At 39.1% G+C, this 17436-nt stretch overlaps 1 protein-coding gene across 2 annotated transcripts in view; it reads left to right on the top strand.

The window, feature by feature from the left end:
• SLC30A7 (solute carrier family 30 member 7) overlaps positions 1–16336 on the top strand; it is a 38935-nt gene extending 22599 nt beyond the window's left edge. For both annotated transcript variants that reach the window (XM_063135660.1, XM_063135667.1), the window contains 3 exons: positions 11601–11691; positions 12826–12975; positions 13317–16336. In XM_063135660.1, the coding sequence (XP_062991730.1) occupies positions 11601–11691; positions 12826–12975; positions 13317–13364 (289 nt within the window). In that variant the 3' untranslated portion in view covers positions 13365–16336. The remainder of the gene's footprint in view (positions 1–11600; positions 11692–12825; positions 12976–13316) is intronic.
• The last annotated feature ends 1100 nt before the right edge of the window (positions 16337–17436 follow it).

The raw sequence follows: 17436 nt of genomic DNA, 5'->3' as shown, positions 1-17436 counted from the left end.
TGTTGTAAGAAATTGTAAAAGGAAAAAAAAATCTTTCAAATATTTTAAGCATTTTGGGGTGGCCGGAAGTAGTGCAATCCTCTCCCTTCTGGAATACTCTTGCAATAGTCTGCTCTTATAATGTATTTTGTGTGTGTGTGTATATATATTATATTTAACCGTGTCTACAAAAACTGCTCTCTCTAGATATTTCCATCCATACACTAGGGGGGGAACTTACTGCAAGTGGAAGATATATCATGACTATGAAAATTGTATGTTTGCAAAAAGGCTGCCCTCAAATGGAAGCAGATAATCCGAGATGCACTAGATGCCTGTTTCTCCTTTTGGTTTCTTGTTACATCTTATATTGAGTTCAGATGAATCTGTAAGATTTTATAAGGCTAATAAAGAAAAGCAGAGTTGGACCTCAAGTTCATATACCCTCGGCATCTAGATCAAACTTATACAACATTTTTTTCTCTCTGATCTGGAAGTCAGTATTTCTGTGGCACTGGCATACTAGGCAGAAGAGATGCTTCTCAGTACAAGCCACCAGCTGCTGATAGAGGGAGTGTGTATGGACAAAAGATGGAGCAGAAGGGCAAAGGTTGGCTGTAGATGGAGTTCAGCTGCATAAAACTTGCATTCTTGGGGGTGAAATCCAAGTCCAATTGATAATGTTGGCTTCCTGTGATTTACAGGGCATCCCAGCTTTTTATACTTTGGAAGAAACTATGTGATCTAAAGCTGATGTCAGCAAAGTCTGGCTTGTTTTTGTTGACTTGTGAATCATGTTTCTGTGGTCTCTTCAAAGATAAATGTCAGCATAACTATACTTTCAAGTTTGTTTATATAGTAAAGTGCAGTGTCATTGGCTGGGCTTGAGACTGTTCATACCCAGCTATATCTGAATGAGGCGACTTAGCCTTGTTGCACAACAAATGGACAGTATATAATAGTTATATGTGGTGCAATGCAAATTGCTATCAGACTGTTTAAACAATCTGTACATATGTACAACTCACCCTCTCCAGCCCCCTTCTTTATTTGGGGAGTGGGAATCAAAATAAAAAATCACATAATTTAAATATGCTAAATGGTATCTCAATTGATTTAGGATATCAAAAAAAATTCCAATTCAAATTTTTCAAGACACCCTACTTCGGTAGATTTTACAGTTTGACATTTGTGAGATTTGGAGAACATCAGAACATTTATTGACTGACAAAGTGTACTTAATTGGTTTTTCAAGATGTGGCATAGTTTTTGTAATGCTTTTTTATTTATTTTTTTTTATTTATTTAAGGATTTTTATGCCGCCATTCAGCCAAAAAAGGCTCTCACAGCGGCTTACAAAAGTATTTCTTGACAGTTTTGCTCTTCACCTGAGCCATATTGATACCCAGGTGTAGATGACGAATTCAAGTGTCTGTACCAATCAAATTCTATAATTTTTAAAGAGCATGCCGGAACTGCCTATACCTGTGCTAGCTTCAGTTGCCAGTTCACTTGTTACATTGGGGCAAACTTCAAGCTACTATTTAAACCTTGTGTGTATGTGTACTGGAAAGCCAGTCCCCTTTCCACTAAAGGAATTGGCAAAGAAATAGTAATGATTAAGGCAATGAACAATGACATTTGGTTCCCCATGTCATTAGTTTAAATACAATAGACTTTTCTTTTTGCAAAGCTGTTTGGATACAGTTCTTGTCCATAGTCTTCTACTTTTTCTATCCCGGTCTATGTTACTAAATCATGGCATTTTTTTTTGCCCCAATATCTTAGTATTCATAGTAGCACAAGCCAAGCTTATCGCCTTGTGCCATAATATGCTGTAAATATTGCATCTGTTTTTCAGCATAGCTCTACGCAGGAATTCGTCTCACATGATTAGAATTGTATGAGAGCAGAGCTCGGACATGCTAGCTAGCGCTGCCCCTCCAGCATGTACCCGCTGCTGCCCAGCAGTTTCCCATGCGTTAATGCACAAACATCTGCAGTGGGGAGCCTGTTCTGCTCGTGTAGTTTCCCCTGGCTTCTAAATTGGGACATTGGAGGAATCTGTCCAGGAAGGGAAAGTTTGCTGAGCTTTTATGAGCTCAGCCCCCTGGAATTTGACTTGCTTATCAGTGAGCTGTTCCTACTCAATGCAGGTCGAGTTGGGCCAGCTTCCAGATTTTCATCCCCACCCCCCTTAAAACAACATCTATACGAATTGAGTCTGCAATTTGCTTAACTTGCACAAATTGCAGCCGTAATTTGTGCAAATTGCAGCCGTAATTTGTGCAAATTGCAGCCATAATATGCTTACTTGTGCAAATTGTACCTGTGTTTTTGTGCAAATTGCAGACGCATACTGCACAAATTCAGCATTTTAAGAAAAAGAAAATATGTGAAAAGTTCCCAGATTGCTATATAGATAGCAATAGATAGTTGCAACACATTTTGCCCCATACCAAGAGGTTTAGCCATTCTAATTGCATGAGAAAAACGTCTGAATAGGGCTTGCGAAACTGCCAATTATAGAGTCCCTCATTCCTTACCACAAGGGACCTCCAAAGGCATTTCTTCTTTCTGTTTCTGCTCTTCAGCCCTATTCCTTAGTGTAGGCGTCTTCACTCACTTTCTTTGACTTGAGGGATGCTGCTTCTACACCTGCTACAAAAGAGTATAAAGGAATGGAAGTACAGTCTGGCTATAAAGTCAATAGGCCAGTGTACAAAAAGTAAAATGAATAAATAAATCCTGTTGTGGAACCCTAATCTACAAGAGCTGTTTTATGGATGGTGAATTGGGTCAGATGTAATGAATGAATAGTCAGGAGCCTGTCTCACACATGGTGATCCCTGCATCCTATCCTAATTTGGGACCAGTATTTGTTTTGTCAGGACTTGCAAACTATGGATTGCATTTGCTCTGCAAATCAGGAGCCTGACTACTCATTTGCTTGAGCCAACACAGAGTGCAGCTGCGACACTGCTGTGTCATATAAAATTTCATCCCATCTTGATGCTTTTGCCCAGATTAGTTGCCCTGTCAAGCTTGCCTCAGCTTTGCATATCTCTAATCCACCAACATATGCAATTCTTAAGTCTGCTTGAATAGGATAAAAGATTTCTCTAGCTGTTGTTTACTTGAGTCTGGTGCAAGAACTAATAATAGCAAAGAGAAGTTGAAATTCTTGTTGCCTCAATAGACAAAGCTTTGCAGTTTTCCTGTACTCCCATGACTAATCAAAAAGCAACGAAAAGTTAACAAAATTAGTTGTCGTTTTGCCATTTTTTTTAAACTCGCCTGAACTAGAGATGGACGAGCTCTCAGATTCTCCTTTGATTAAATAAATGTCCCATGTTTCTCTGGGCAAAAAATATGGGTATCCTGCAGGCTTTTCCCACTCCATCCATATGCAGTGTAATAGAGTGAAGTAGTCCCAATAGATTGTATGGAAAAGGAAACACTGCAGGAGCAAAATCCCAGAGGTTGGAGATGGAAGCGCCCCCCCCCCCCAAAATGGGGGACACATAGGCAATGATTTTCCATTACTCTGACTAGGGCTAGAGTGAAGAGATTTAGGGCAAAATTTGAAGGTGGGGGAGGGAAGCCCCAGGGATCCTCTGTGGGGCAATGGGCTTCCCTCCCCACACTGAGAGTTTCACCCTGCAGCTTTTACTCTTGTCTTCATTGTGATGGAGCAATGTTGCTCTATTATCTCTCTCTATAAAGCTTTACATATATGTGTGTGGGTTTCTATGTCCAGAAATGTTTACCCACTTCGAGATAAGCTACAAACTTGAAATTTGGAATACTGATAGGTCTTTCTGTACAATGCACTGAAAAAAAATCCAAAATTCTGAATTTTTGTGTTTTAACTATTTTTAAACAATTTAAAACAAATCCTATGCTGATGCCTATAGCTCCCAGCAACTGTCGAGGAAATGCCTCTCAGAGGATGGGGCCACATGCAGTTCACTGAAGGCATGCGGGGAGAGAACTCGGGGGATTGCATGCGGCCACATGGGCGATTGCCTGAGATCTCTGAGAGCTTTATCACACCAGCGTTATACTAGGCAATCACTGTGAATTGCATGCAAAGGACTCAGTTTTCCACCTTATAATCTGCTTTGATTGTGAAGTACTCCCATACACCCTGCCTTAATTGTGCAATAAAGCAAAAAGATTTGCCATGTTTAGCCCCTACTTTTTGAGCATATCTTCCGAGCCTCCGCTGGGGCGCAGGAGCAGGATTTTAAAGAAATGCTTACATCTGCGTAAGCTTTAAAGATAAAGTCACCAAAATTGGCACAGTAATAGATATTAGGGAGACTTTTGAGCATACCAAATTTGAACTGAATTGGGTCATCCGTTGATTTTTTTATGATATTTTACATTTCCCCCCTTAAACTCACTTCCTGGTATGCAAAGGATCGCTGTCGCCCGGTAGCAAAAACAACAACCACCGCGAAAGCGTAGCGCTACGGGGATAATCCGAGGGAAGCAGGTATGTGGGATGAAGCTCTGAATCGGCTACACATCACAGCATGCCTTGCTCGGAGCTGCCCACGTCCACTGAGAGCCGCTTCCCTTCACCCTTCGGCGATGCTACTCCTTGAGAAAGCAGTGAGGAGCAGCATCAGCGACGAGCACAGGGAAGCTGATTAATGTTGTTCAGGGACCAAGCAATGCTGGGAATATCTGCTAGTACTGAATAAGATTGAACAAAGAGGCTTGTAGGGCTTTGGTAGCTGAAGATCTGGGTCACTGATAGCTCCCTCCTGGGCATTTGTCAGTCAGGGAAACAAGCAATTCTGTTTTGGCTTGGATTCTAATCCAAACAGGAGAAGAACTCAGGTGTGTGTGTAAAGCTTGCCTCTCTTTTGAGGCAGAATTTAGTTGTTGTTGGTGTTACTTTAATTTGTATGCTGATTTTCAACATAAGTGTGCCCAAAGTGGCTCACAACAGAAGAATAGCAATACAAGAACAGGAATACTTATCAAAGTATCATTATAATAAAGAGTCTGGTACCAATTCATTTCATAGCATAATATTGCAAACAAATAAATTATTTAATTTATATTAACACAATATTTTAAAATCAGTACTAAAAGGAGAGTATCAGTCATTAAAATACTATCAGTTGATGCTATGTTATCAACCGTTAAAATACATAAGCCAGAATCATATATCATAGAACTTGCCAGTGCAATAATAATTAATAAATGTAACTAGCAGCCTGTTCCTCAAAAGTGTCAAGTATAGGAAATAGCAACTAGATTTCTTACAACTGTTAATATTAAAAAGTGCTAGGTGCTGAGATATATTATTTACACTATTTTAATTTTTATCCACCCTGTTATATTGCCTTTTTGTCTTAGCACCTCTGCCTTGTTTGGCCCAGCTTCACCACCTCATAATTATAGAACAACAAAATCCTATTTAGCCTGTATCTTTGCATGTGTGACTTTAGTCAGATAATGCACCACCAGTAGAAAGGAAAATACAGTTTAAATGTGCACTCTTTTCCGACATTGGTAGGAATAGCAGGATGCTATTCTCAAACTTGGTTTGACTGATCACCATAGAATCTGACTTATGCCAAATTCTCAGTGCATGTACATCTTGTAACCATGTTTGGATATGCACTACAATGTGACAGCAAGCAATTGTTCTTTAAGGAATAAATTTTCCAGATGTTTCTTAGGTTTTTATTTGGTGTTGAATATTCATCTGCCTGGTTTGTGGCTCACGTTCTGCATAGTAATAACCATTTGATTAACATGTATACCAAATGGTTAATTTATAACCACTGACCAGCTCTTCTAAAAACCCCAGTAGGAAGTCATTATTATTGAACAGCTATGTGAATGAAGTTTGCATTATGCTGGCCTGACATAGTTTTCTCCTTCTGTGGTGATGGTTCACCACAGACCTTTGGAAAAAGGCTGATGAGGTCATCTAGCAAAAGAGGTTTTTGAGTATTCCTGAGTTATTACTTTAATTGATGACTCAGTTCTTGTTTAATGTTTTATAACCTTTCTGCAAATGATAATTCCTCTGATTCTTCCCATTGTTTTCTTTGTAGCTCATTTTAAGGTCAGTTATATGGCTCTACATTTATAGTTGCCCTAAAGGGGGATTAAAACTAAGAATAAAATGTCTCTGTGTGGAATGTAGTGTCTGTTATGGTGCCCAAGTCTGAGAGAGCTCCTCAGTCCAACATCAAATTTGGAGATGTCTGGAGTTGGGGCTGCCATGTTGACAGTAATTCTGCCTCCGGGAAGAGATGGAAGTTTATGGATAGTCTTATTCCATTCCTGGCATGCTATTGATTGGATACTCTGAGATGTATTGGTTCCAAGAAGCGGAGGCTACAGAGTGGGTGGTTTGGCTCCTTGGCACAGTCTCTGCTATATCACCAATGAGCAAAAAATCTGAGGATTCAGAGGCTTAGAGAAAGATGGAGAGACACTATAGCAATCCACATTCTTTGTCCCTGCAAGTCCAAAAGAGCCACAGGATGATTGAGCCAAGAGTTTTCTGCTCACCTCTCAAACCTAGTGCCCCCATCTACCCTGAACCAAGTTCCAAGTAGAGTGTAAAAATATTCTAATTACTCCAGTTAGGATGAAGGGTAGTCTTATCTTTCTATTCCAGCTTCAAATGAGGGAATGTATAAGGTGAGATCTATCCAGTGTTTTGCAAGCAGTGCATCTCTAAGATTTTGTTCTTTCCTCTATCATACAGTTATTGCTTATTATGTAGTGATTTCAGTGTATTTGTGGAAAAGTTAGGGTGTGCGTGGAAGATAACTTCTTCATACTCTTGTATTTATGTATACAATATGGGCAGTGCCATTAAGGGGTAGAAGATAATCAAATAATCATGATCTTTTATTACTGACTGGCCCGTAAAACACGCACACACGTTTACAATGTAATGGATCTCTAGACCAGTTGTCTGATACTGACCTGAATTGGATAGCATTGCTTAGTTACACATCCTGGGTAACATATTGGAGCCAGAGAAATTCTAGTAGCAGTGAATTTGTGTGTGTCTGGTTTCTAAGCTAGGGGCATGCAGCTTGCAGCCTGCATGTTGCCCTCCCTGGCCCCTGCTACACCCCAAGTTGTTCCTGCCAAATTTTGGTGACGCAGTAGTAGGGGAAAAAAGCCACATTTTCCATTTAAAGCTCAGAGCCCCAAAAAGCTGTTTGTTGCCTCCATCAACACTGTGGCTTCCCACTGAGATCACTGCAAAAGCGCCGCGATTATAAGCAACTGCATTTGAAAGCTGAAGCCCCCCACTTAGACTCTAAATAAAACATCACCATTTATGAGTTTAAACCCCCCCCACACACACATTTCAAATCTTGGTATTGCTTTATGCAGTAAACATGTATTACTGTGTTTTGTATTTAAAGCAAGAAGTTGTTGCTGCCGCTGCTGCTGAATTTATTGTAGCTGCCGTCAAAAGCACCTCTGAGAAGCAGATACACTCTTCTCTTTCCTCCCTGCCAAGAGTAATCATGGCAGTATTCTAGCTGCCATGCTTGTCTCCTCATTCCTTCCGAGCCGAAGCATCAAATTCATAGCCACCTACAACCCACCCCGCAAAACTTCCTCCCCTTTCTGGAAACTCTGTCTCTGTTAGAGATGCTCTGGTTTACAATCTCACAGGGTTCTATGGTGCAGTAGTACTCTTTGTCACTTTTCTATACCATAGAATTGCCTACATCCAGCCACCATAAACTCTTTCTTGTTTTGATACATTCAGTACATCTCAGTGGGGCTTACTTCTGAATAGACATGTATAGGATTGCACTGGATGAAATAAAATGTGCTGGCACTACTCCATTTGGATGTGCAGTCCCTGGCCCATCACCAAACTTCAAAAGTAGCCCCTGACCCAGAAGTAGTTGTTCCTCCCTGGTCTAAGCCCTACAGCATGGGAACCATGTGTCTTTACTGGCATGGTGATATTGTCACATTTACAGTTCGAAGTAGTTGCCTCTAATTGCTTCCAAATGCTCGCTGCTTGAGCAGTGCTAAAGTCCCTGGATTCCTTTATTTCCAGAAATGCAAAGCTGGCTATTTTAGACATGTCATTTCATTATGGCTGAACTAGTCCCTACTCATTTTGTTTTATGATCTCTCCCCTTGTGTTCGCCCCCCTCTGCTTTCATTATCTTCGGTCAAAAGAAAAACTTTTCCCAAGCCAGACACAAGCAGAAGAATGTTTTCGCTTTTCTTATACATGTTATGGCTGTTGTAATTGATTCTGGTTTTAAAGAACCAACAATGATGTTTTCTATCAACGTCGTCTCTTCCATATAGATTTCAGGAAGAACATAGACTGTATTGCCAGATTCTGTAGCTGAAGTTTTAGTTTCCATAACTATTTCTTAGGAAGTGCCTTAGAAAAAACGGAAGTACCTCTGAAAGGGTACAATTAGCATCCTTTCTCTCCACTGTTGGCATTATTTATGTAGAGTCTAAGCATTCTGAGGATATTCTCTACCGTGTTACGCTTGGATATACAGTTTGTAGTAACTATTTGACATTTTGCACAATTATGATAAAACAATGTGAATAACCTGTGCCATGTCCCCCCCCCCCCCCACCAGCAAGTGTGTGCATTGTGTCTATGGCCTGGCTTTGGGATCAATTCCCATGACTACATGGACATGAAAAGATTTCATTGTAGTGGATCATCATGCTGTTTAGTCAAAGATTGTCCCATGAGCTCGATTTGAACTTTATACTTGGCTTCAGCTCACAAGATCATCTTTGAGCACGTTGCTCGATGACTTTCTGAAGAAATGTTGTCTTGATTATGGATCTGTGGGAATTGTTCTAATAGCAGTCTTGCAGATATAAAAGCTGCGTCTCAAATGGCTTGCTTTATGTAGTATACATCTAGCTCAGTCTCTGCCAGGAAAGGTTAGGAGAAATTGCAACACTAAAAACTGCAGGGGAGGATTGTATACCGTTTGTGATTTATTCAACATGTTATTGTGCAAATTTTAGCACCAGTCTAATGCTACACAAACATTGGATTGAAATTGGAACGCTACTAGTTTTAATAGAAGAATCGGAGTCATTACTCTGTAAAGCTTTAATTGAAGATGAACATTATTTGTATGTATTCTCCGTTATATTATGTGGGTTAAGAGTAGTTTAACAGCAATTTTCATCAATTATTACTGTCCCCAAACACTTCACAACCTATGTAACCTGAATGGATGGCTTCAGATAATAAAGTAGAGAAGATCAAACATCATAGATAGTTTGCACTCACTTACTTTGACCAAAGCCTGTTAGGCTTGGTTGACAACCCTAGTTTCAACTTGTCTTTTTTTTTTTTTTTTAAATGTCCTCTCTAGTATTCTCTTATTGCAGTCTTGAAAAGGCACGTTACCATCTCATTTGTTCTTGTGGGTGAAGGAATTAACTTAATTCTCATCGGATGTATAAATATTGGTTTGCAAAGTTCCTAGAGATGTTGGATCTTGCCACGGTCATGCCCTTCGTTACATCCCATTTGGACTACTGTATTATGTGTGGGGGGCTGCTTTCTAAAACTGTTCAGAAACTTAATCTGATCCAGAATACTGCAGTCAGAATGTTGACTGGGGCCAGTTACAGCAGCGGTTCTCAACCTGTGGGCCGGGACCCCTTTGGGGGTCGCCTAAGACCATTGGAAAACACATATTTCCGATGGTCTTAGGAAACTGTATTGACTGAACTATGTCATGTATCATCTTTTGTATTATTAAAGCTATTGTTATGTATTATTTTCATTAGCAAACCATCCCATGACAATGAATCGTGTAGAGAAGAACGAAAATAATTTTATGGTTGGGGGTCACCAGAACATGAGGAACTGTATTAAAGGGTCGCGGCATTAGGAAGGTTGAGAACCACTGAGTTACAGGGAGCATGTGACCCCCTTTTTACAACAGCTTCACTAGCTACCAGTGTCTTTCTGGGCAGAATTCAAAGTATTGCTTATGATCTGTAAAGCTCCCTATGGCTTGGGACTAGGCTACTTGAAAGAACGACTTCTCCCATGAACCTGCCTGTATCTTAAGGTTAGGAGAGGTCCTTCTTTTGAGACTACCACCTTCACTTGGTGGCAATGGTGAAGAGGACCTTCTTGGTAGAGATGTGCGATGCTGGAAATTCTTTTCCATTTGAGCCCAATGGGTTTCCTCATTGTTTCCATTCATCTACGTGGTGGTGATGTGTAGTGGATTCCCCGCCCCAGTAATTGCTCCTGTTGTGCCCAGCCTTTAAATTTATATGGAGTAGTTACTCCTGTTGTGCCCAGCCTTTAAATTTAGAGGCTAGGAAGTAAATGGAAGTAAATGGAGGGATAATTTGTGCCAATTTAGGGGCTGTGAAGTAAATGGGGGGAGTTTGCCCCAATTTAGACGCTGGGAAGTAAATGGAGGGGAAATTCATGCAAATTTAAAGGCTGGGGAAATTTTCCCTCCATTTACTTCCCTGCCTTAAAATTTGCGCAAACTTCCCCTCTATTATTTACCAGCCTCTAAATTTGCACAAATCTCCCCTCCATTTACTTCCCAGCTTCTAAATTGGGGCAAATTCTATCTCAGGGCAGTAAATGTAAGGGAAAATTGTGCAAGAGGAGTAACTACTCCAAGAAGGAACCACAAAAAGGGGGTGAAAGCCAACAACTTTGCTTTCTATACTTGCTGGAGATTTGGGGAAGTGTTGAAAGGGAGGACACTGATGTGTCAGTTCAATAGTGGGAGGATTATTACCAAGTCAGAGATATTGTCTCCACTGCCTTTGGTGCATTTACTTCCGGGTTTTTTTTGGGGTGCCTCTTTTGTCTTACTATTATTTTTCCCCTGGACCTTCACAACTATGCATGAATTAGCCTATATGCAGTCTCACTTTGTCAATTTCCTTTCACCTTGCCCACAATGCTTTGGTTCTTCAGTTGGCAGTTGAAACATACAAGGAAATTGACAAGGAAAGGCTAAACATATGGACAGCTGAATCTGTGCACTTGCAAAAGACCAGGGGATTTTTTTAATTTTTTTTTTTCAAGAATCACAAAAAACCAATTTGGGCAAATTGCTGCTATAAAAAAATCCCAATTGAATCTGCATAGTGGATTAACTCGCTACAGATGGAATTGTTGCCAGTGGGGGAGGACGGAATGAAATACACCAGGGCTGACCCTGAAAAATCTATTGAGTTTTCACACCTCCCCAAAATGGAATTCTCCTACATCCTTATTGCTTGATGGCTATTCCCAGATTGTGAAACTTCCTGCCGAGGGAGGCTAGGTTCATTCTCTCTTTGCTGTCCTTCTGCCAGCAGGCAAAGACTTTTTTGTTCAAGCTAGCTTTTGACTTGTTAAGTGGGTATGTTGGTTTGGATGTTATTTTTTACCCTTTTATTATTGTGCTTTTAATTGTGCGATAATGCATTTGTTTAATTATTGTTTTAAACAGGTTTTATTTATGATTGTAAGCCCCCCTCAGTGCCATTTTTCTTGGTACAAACTCTGCATACAAATAAAATAAATAAATAAATGCTTTAAAAAAAGATTTAGGCTTTTCAATATACTTAATTTTGTTTCCTAGTGTTGTTCCACTTCTGAGAGAATCCATTGGAATTTTGATGCAGCGAACTCCTCCTGCATTGGAAAGTGCTCTGCCTCAGTGTTACCAAAGGGTAAGTTGTCATATTTCCATCGGTTTAAAACATATTCCAAGATAATGGGGCAGCCAAACATCTGGAGGATACTTACCCCCAGGAAATCCTGTAAAGTTTTCCTGACAAACTAGCAAAAAACTAACAGATCAGATCTAATTACCTGATTAGACATATTTGTGACTTTATAAAATTTCCATACTATAAGATTTATGGAAGCTGATACTTAATGCTTATAATGTGCATTACTTAAGGATGAATCAACAAGAACTTCAATAATGAAGTTTGTAGTCATAGTATCTAGTATATTTCTTGAGACACTTCTAGTTTCATCAGTGACGCCTATAGTGACAGTCTTAGAGCAGCCTTCCCAACCTGGTACCTTCCTGATTTTTTGGACTTCACCTCCCATCAGCCCTTGCCAGCATTGCCAATAGTTAGGAATGCTTGGAGTTGTAATCCAAAACATCTGGAGGGTACCATGTTGGGGAAGGCTGCTAAAGAGGGCATATCTCTGCTCATTGGGCATGTTACTAAGTGCTTAAGGGCTGTGAAGAAGTATATGGCTGCAGGAGTGTAATCCAAGTGCAAAGAAAGTTTTTTTTCTAATAGTTGTCTTGTGATATAATGTAAATCTTCTATTGTGTTTAAAAAACAGCTTGAGATATGCTATGGGTGGGGCCAGAGAGGAAATGTATATTTGTGATATATTTTAGTCATGCAGTATGGTCTTATACTGCATCCTGTACTGTTGAAAAGTCTCAGTGTAGAATATAATAGCTCCAAAAAGCTACTGGAACAGAGTATCATAGTCCTTTGGGAACATTTTCATTTGCCAGTCTTAAATATCTGCACACTTGGAAAATTAGCCTGTATCATTTCATCACTTCAAACTGTAAATATTGAAACTCTTTTCTGTTTCAAGAGATTATATTTTCCCTCCCAGAATAGGTTTGAGATTGTTTACTAGATTCAGTCTTTGGGGTGGGGGGGGAGACAATTTGGTATAGAGTTGTTCAACCTCTGCTTAAACAAAGGAAGGGTGGTACATTTTATATATACCACACTTTACATATACCACGCCTCTTTTATATACCGCTGTATTTTTTTTATCAGAAATAATTAAAACAAAACTAATTGCCACCTCTCTTTTAGGTTCAGCAGTTGCAAGGAGTTTACAGTTTACATGATCCTCATTTCTGGACCCTTTGTACTGATGTTTACATAGGGACTTTGAAACTATTTGTAGCTCCAGATGCTGATGCAAAGTGGATCTTAAGCCAAACTCACAACATCTTTACTCAGGTATTGTTTACATATTCACTGTAACTCTAAATGTGGTTCTGTTTCCTACAGGTAGGAAATATTATTTTAGTTTAAAGGAAGATTAAGGAAAAACAAGACAAGTTTTTTTAAAAAAGATCTTCGACAACACATAAGGAACAAATAGGGAGAAAGGATGTTTCTTCAGCTTCCAAAAACGAGTTTACATGCCAGCCTCAGGTTTTTGTAGCAGGCATCAAATGGTTTTGCTAGGCAGTTCCATAACAAAAGAAACATTCCTTTATACAGTTTTCTGTGGTTTGAGATAGAGATATGCACATTCTTCGAATTGTTTTCTAATGTGGCTCTTTCTTTTTTTGCAGGTTGGAGTGAGACAGTTATATGTACAGATCGACTTTGCCGCTATGTAGCAAATATCTTGATGTTCTCTTTGGACCAAAGTTATAATTCTAAGACACTGTACTTCCTTTGGAACAGAGGCCCCTCTTCTCTACAGTTGTCCAAAAATGAATAGACTGCTGCCTTTTGGCTAAATTAAGAATGAAAATTAAAAGGGCACCGTTCTGGACTACTTGGGATTGACTTTTGTGAGCCCCAAACCTTGTGGATTATTTTCCAAGTTTGTTCCTGGGGCAAACTTAATAATAATGTGGTATTGCAATCATTGGTTATGCTTTTTGTGAAGCTGCTGCTCATTCCCACGAAGCCAGTGTTACTGCGGGGAGGGTGGATAAAAAGGAAATTAATTTTGTTCATAATGTCACAGTGGCTGACATTCTACAACATAACTGTATGTAAGACTGTTTGTACTTTGCAAACTTAATGAACCAAACCATATTGGGTTTTCAGAGTGCCTTTATATCAAAGTATCTGCCAGCACAGATATGGAACATCGGGTTTTTTTTATTAATTTTTATGGCTACTACATGTACCCAATAGGATTCTTGCTTGTGATTGCTGTGATTTATGTGTAATTGCATAATGGTAGATGTTGGACTCGCACTTATTGTTACATTTTAAACTTCCTTGGAGGTAACTCTTCAGTTTTACAATGCAAAGGTAAAATGATTACCCAAAGCTTGTTTACAAAATGTTTGACTACCATGAAGTAAGTCTAGGCTGATAGCACCTCAGCATTCTGACAGTAATGAGAAATTACTCTGCGGCCATTGTGCTAAAGGTAAACCTGCAAGAATGTGTTGCCACCATTTGATATCTCCTGTTTTTCTTCTTTCGTATGCAGGCTTGTCACAAGTTTTGCAGTAAAGATTAGTAGTTAGTATTGTTTTTTATGAAGCACTCAAAAGGAAGGATGCTTATATGTATTGCGTCTCGGTTTTGTCAGCTGATCTGGAAGCTATATCTGGCAGATATACTTTAACTGGGGAATGAAGGTTTTTTTTATGTGCTAGCCAACAGATGATCTGAGGTTTTGTTTCAGATTCCATGTTCAGTCATTAATAATGAATATTCACAAGCTCTCAGTCTTAAGATGTTATGAATACCAAGCCAGAATACTCCTCCAGAAATTCCACCAGTACAACCAGTATCTGCAATAAAACCCATACTTTTATATGCACATTATCGTAGAGAATAATTGGTTTTGTTGAATCCTGTCCCTTATTTGAAGTTTGATTTTGGATTAGATTTCAAAAGGAACCATAGATTTTTCGGTGAAGTCATATAGCACTTAATTGCCAAGCTGAGTCTTTTAGTAAATTGTGTTTAGTTCAGTCAACTTTGGTTCAAAGCCATCATCTTCTATTTTCGGTCTTAATTGAGTTTCCTCTTACACTTCACAAGAATCCCACGGCTGATATATTTTTATGGGTTTACCCCACAATGCTAGTGTGCGTCCGTTGGAATAACAACGCCCCAAAGTGTCTCCGTTTCTATGGTTGGACTGCAGTTGGCCAGAACTGGAATATGTAATAGGCAAGTCTCCTTTTTACTAATTAGAAAAACTGTTAAATTAATTGACATCACTCATCTGATTTTTTCAAAAGGCCACCTGCACAAAGTTGTGTGACGTAATTGAGAAGGTTGCATATAAAATGAAAGTATATTGCCAGTGAAGTTATTTTCCCAATATACACTATTGCTTAACTTAAGTTAGAGGGAGGCCTATTCATTGCTTAAATGGTTCTGCTAGGCATTAGAAAAGCCTATGATGGAATTGTACTTTTTTTTCCCTGAGAGAGGCTTTAATGTGGAACTTGTTTTTATGGGAATAAGCTCTTACAAATTTATTTTTAACTTAATTGTTCTTTTGTAATCCGTTACTGGCTTTTTAATTTCTAGTCTGTGCTTTGTTTTGCTTACTGATTAATGTAGACGTGAGTGTTTAGACACAAACTATAATATAAAGCCTGGAGATAAATCTTGGCTCTTTACTTTTACCATAACATCTGTGAGCTGCATTCCTTTCCACAAGACATTAATATTTCCCTCCATGGAGATTCCTATAATGTGAGAAGTAGTGTGAGTTACTGCCCAGTTGGTATGTACTGTGAAAAATGCTTGTGCTGTTTCTCACACATTATAGTACACTCAGTTTTTCTTACATGGAGATGCTATTTACTTCTGTATAGATTAAGGTGAAGTGCGATTGACTTTGTATCTGGTCTTTATTTGTAGTCACTACTTAAAAGAATCAGCCCCTTTTCATGTGAATTGTCCACGTGTCAGAACTTTCCTTAATGCTTTGAGATGGAAGCTTTTATGACTTCAGTTAACACATGCTAAATTATTGGGTGTGGCTGAACATGAGAGACTGGAAATTGCTTAACCCTTTTTAGTAGTGTTAATTTCCTTTAGGCCTTTTTGCAAGGAAGTAGTCCTTTATTGTTGCTCATTTCTTTCAGTCAAATTACAAATACTAACCCATGTTAAATCATACTTTGCCAAACATGTGGCTTTGAAATTTGCTTTTATCTAACTGGAGGCATAAGTTAAATTAATGCATTGCTTTTACACAACCTTAGGTGAGGGTGCTTACCCAATAAACAAATGTGTGCATGTCTCTCATCACAATGCAAGGTCTTCAGTTTAGGAGGATGAGGTTTATTATAGTGAGAGTTTGCCAGCCAAGCTCTTAGTGGATGTTATGAAGGAAAACTGTCCTTTATACTTTACTTTCAAAGGTTGCTTCACTATACTTAGTCATTGGATTGGCCTAATTTTTGAGTCATGTTGTGCTGCACAACATACTCCAGGCTATAGAGTAGATGTTGCTACTGATGGCAGCAAAAGCCTCAGTAGTGTTCTCGCTCTTGAAGTTCTTGCAGTAATAAGGACGTTTTAAAAAATGACAGCTTGTAATCACATTAAGAAGTCTTAATTAGAAAATAAAACATTGTGATGCAATTGTGCGCTCTAAGTTTTAGAACTTAGTGAATGCCAAGTGAATGATATAGGCGTAGATATGAGGAAACTGAGGTTGGCGGTTGAGCTGTTGGTAGTCGGCTATCCCTAAGTTGGGATGTAATACAAATGAAATTAATGATTATGTTTTGAGGGTAAATTGTGGTGCTGCTTCATTCTTTTAACATGGCTGATTTGGATGAAACCAGCGGGTTTTACCGTATTTCTTCGATTCTAAGACGCCATCGATTGTAAGACGCACGCTAATTTCAGTATCACCAACAGGAAAAAAAGCTTTGATTCTAAGGAATAATAAACACACCCACGATTCTAAGACGCACCCCGTTTTTAGAGAGGTTTATGTGGGGGGGGGGAAGTGCGTCTTAGAATCGAAGAAGTACAGTATATGCCCTGTCCAGTTAGGATTAGGTTCTTTAATTTGAGTTAACTTTGTTCTGTATTTACTAAATAGCTGTTGTGTTGCTTTTTTGCTGCAAAAAATGATTTCTTCAATCTAGAACTTGCCATATTCCTGCAACCCCCTCCCCAACCTGCTGTTTCTTACTCTGAACTGATCATCAGTCTTCTAACGGTTGCTAATCGCCCTCTTAAGAGTTGTGTCCCACTGATCAGAGTAAAATGTTGCCATGGAACCCTGTGAAAATGCATAGAGCACATTCCAAATATCTGGTGGTATTTGAAAACATTTTACCTATTTTTTTACTGCTGATCACTTCCAGAGGTTTTTTGTTTTGTTTTGTTTTGGGATCAATTCTGTGTGTGGAATGTTTAATAGAAACAGTGCTTGTATATTTCACCCCCCCCCCCCAGAGGTGTACCATGAAGGTATGGTGATTTTTGCCAAAATTTAAACTAGTATTTTTAGATTGGATTAACTTGCCTATGAAATCCTGAGTGAGAAAATATTGTGGAAACCATTTCCCAAGTTACACATAAAGTGGGACTTCACTGTCAGTCAGCCTTTTATTCTGTTTCTAATTGCATGATGTATTTGGTGCAGTTTCAGGACTTTGCTGCTTTGGTAAATTCCAAGAGGTGACTACAGATAATTGATGATTGTATACTAAAATTGGTTTGGGAATACTAAAGTTAGTAGCC

Source organism: Elgaria multicarinata, chromosome 1 (genome assembly GCF_023053635.1).
Source record: "Elgaria multicarinata webbii isolate HBS135686 ecotype San Diego chromosome 1, rElgMul1.1.pri, whole genome shotgun sequence".
Classification (NCBI taxonomy): domain Eukaryota; kingdom Metazoa; phylum Chordata; class Lepidosauria; order Squamata; family Anguidae; genus Elgaria; species Elgaria multicarinata.
Note: the sequence above shows the minus strand (reverse complement) of the source record. Positions and strands in the feature narration are given on the sequence as shown.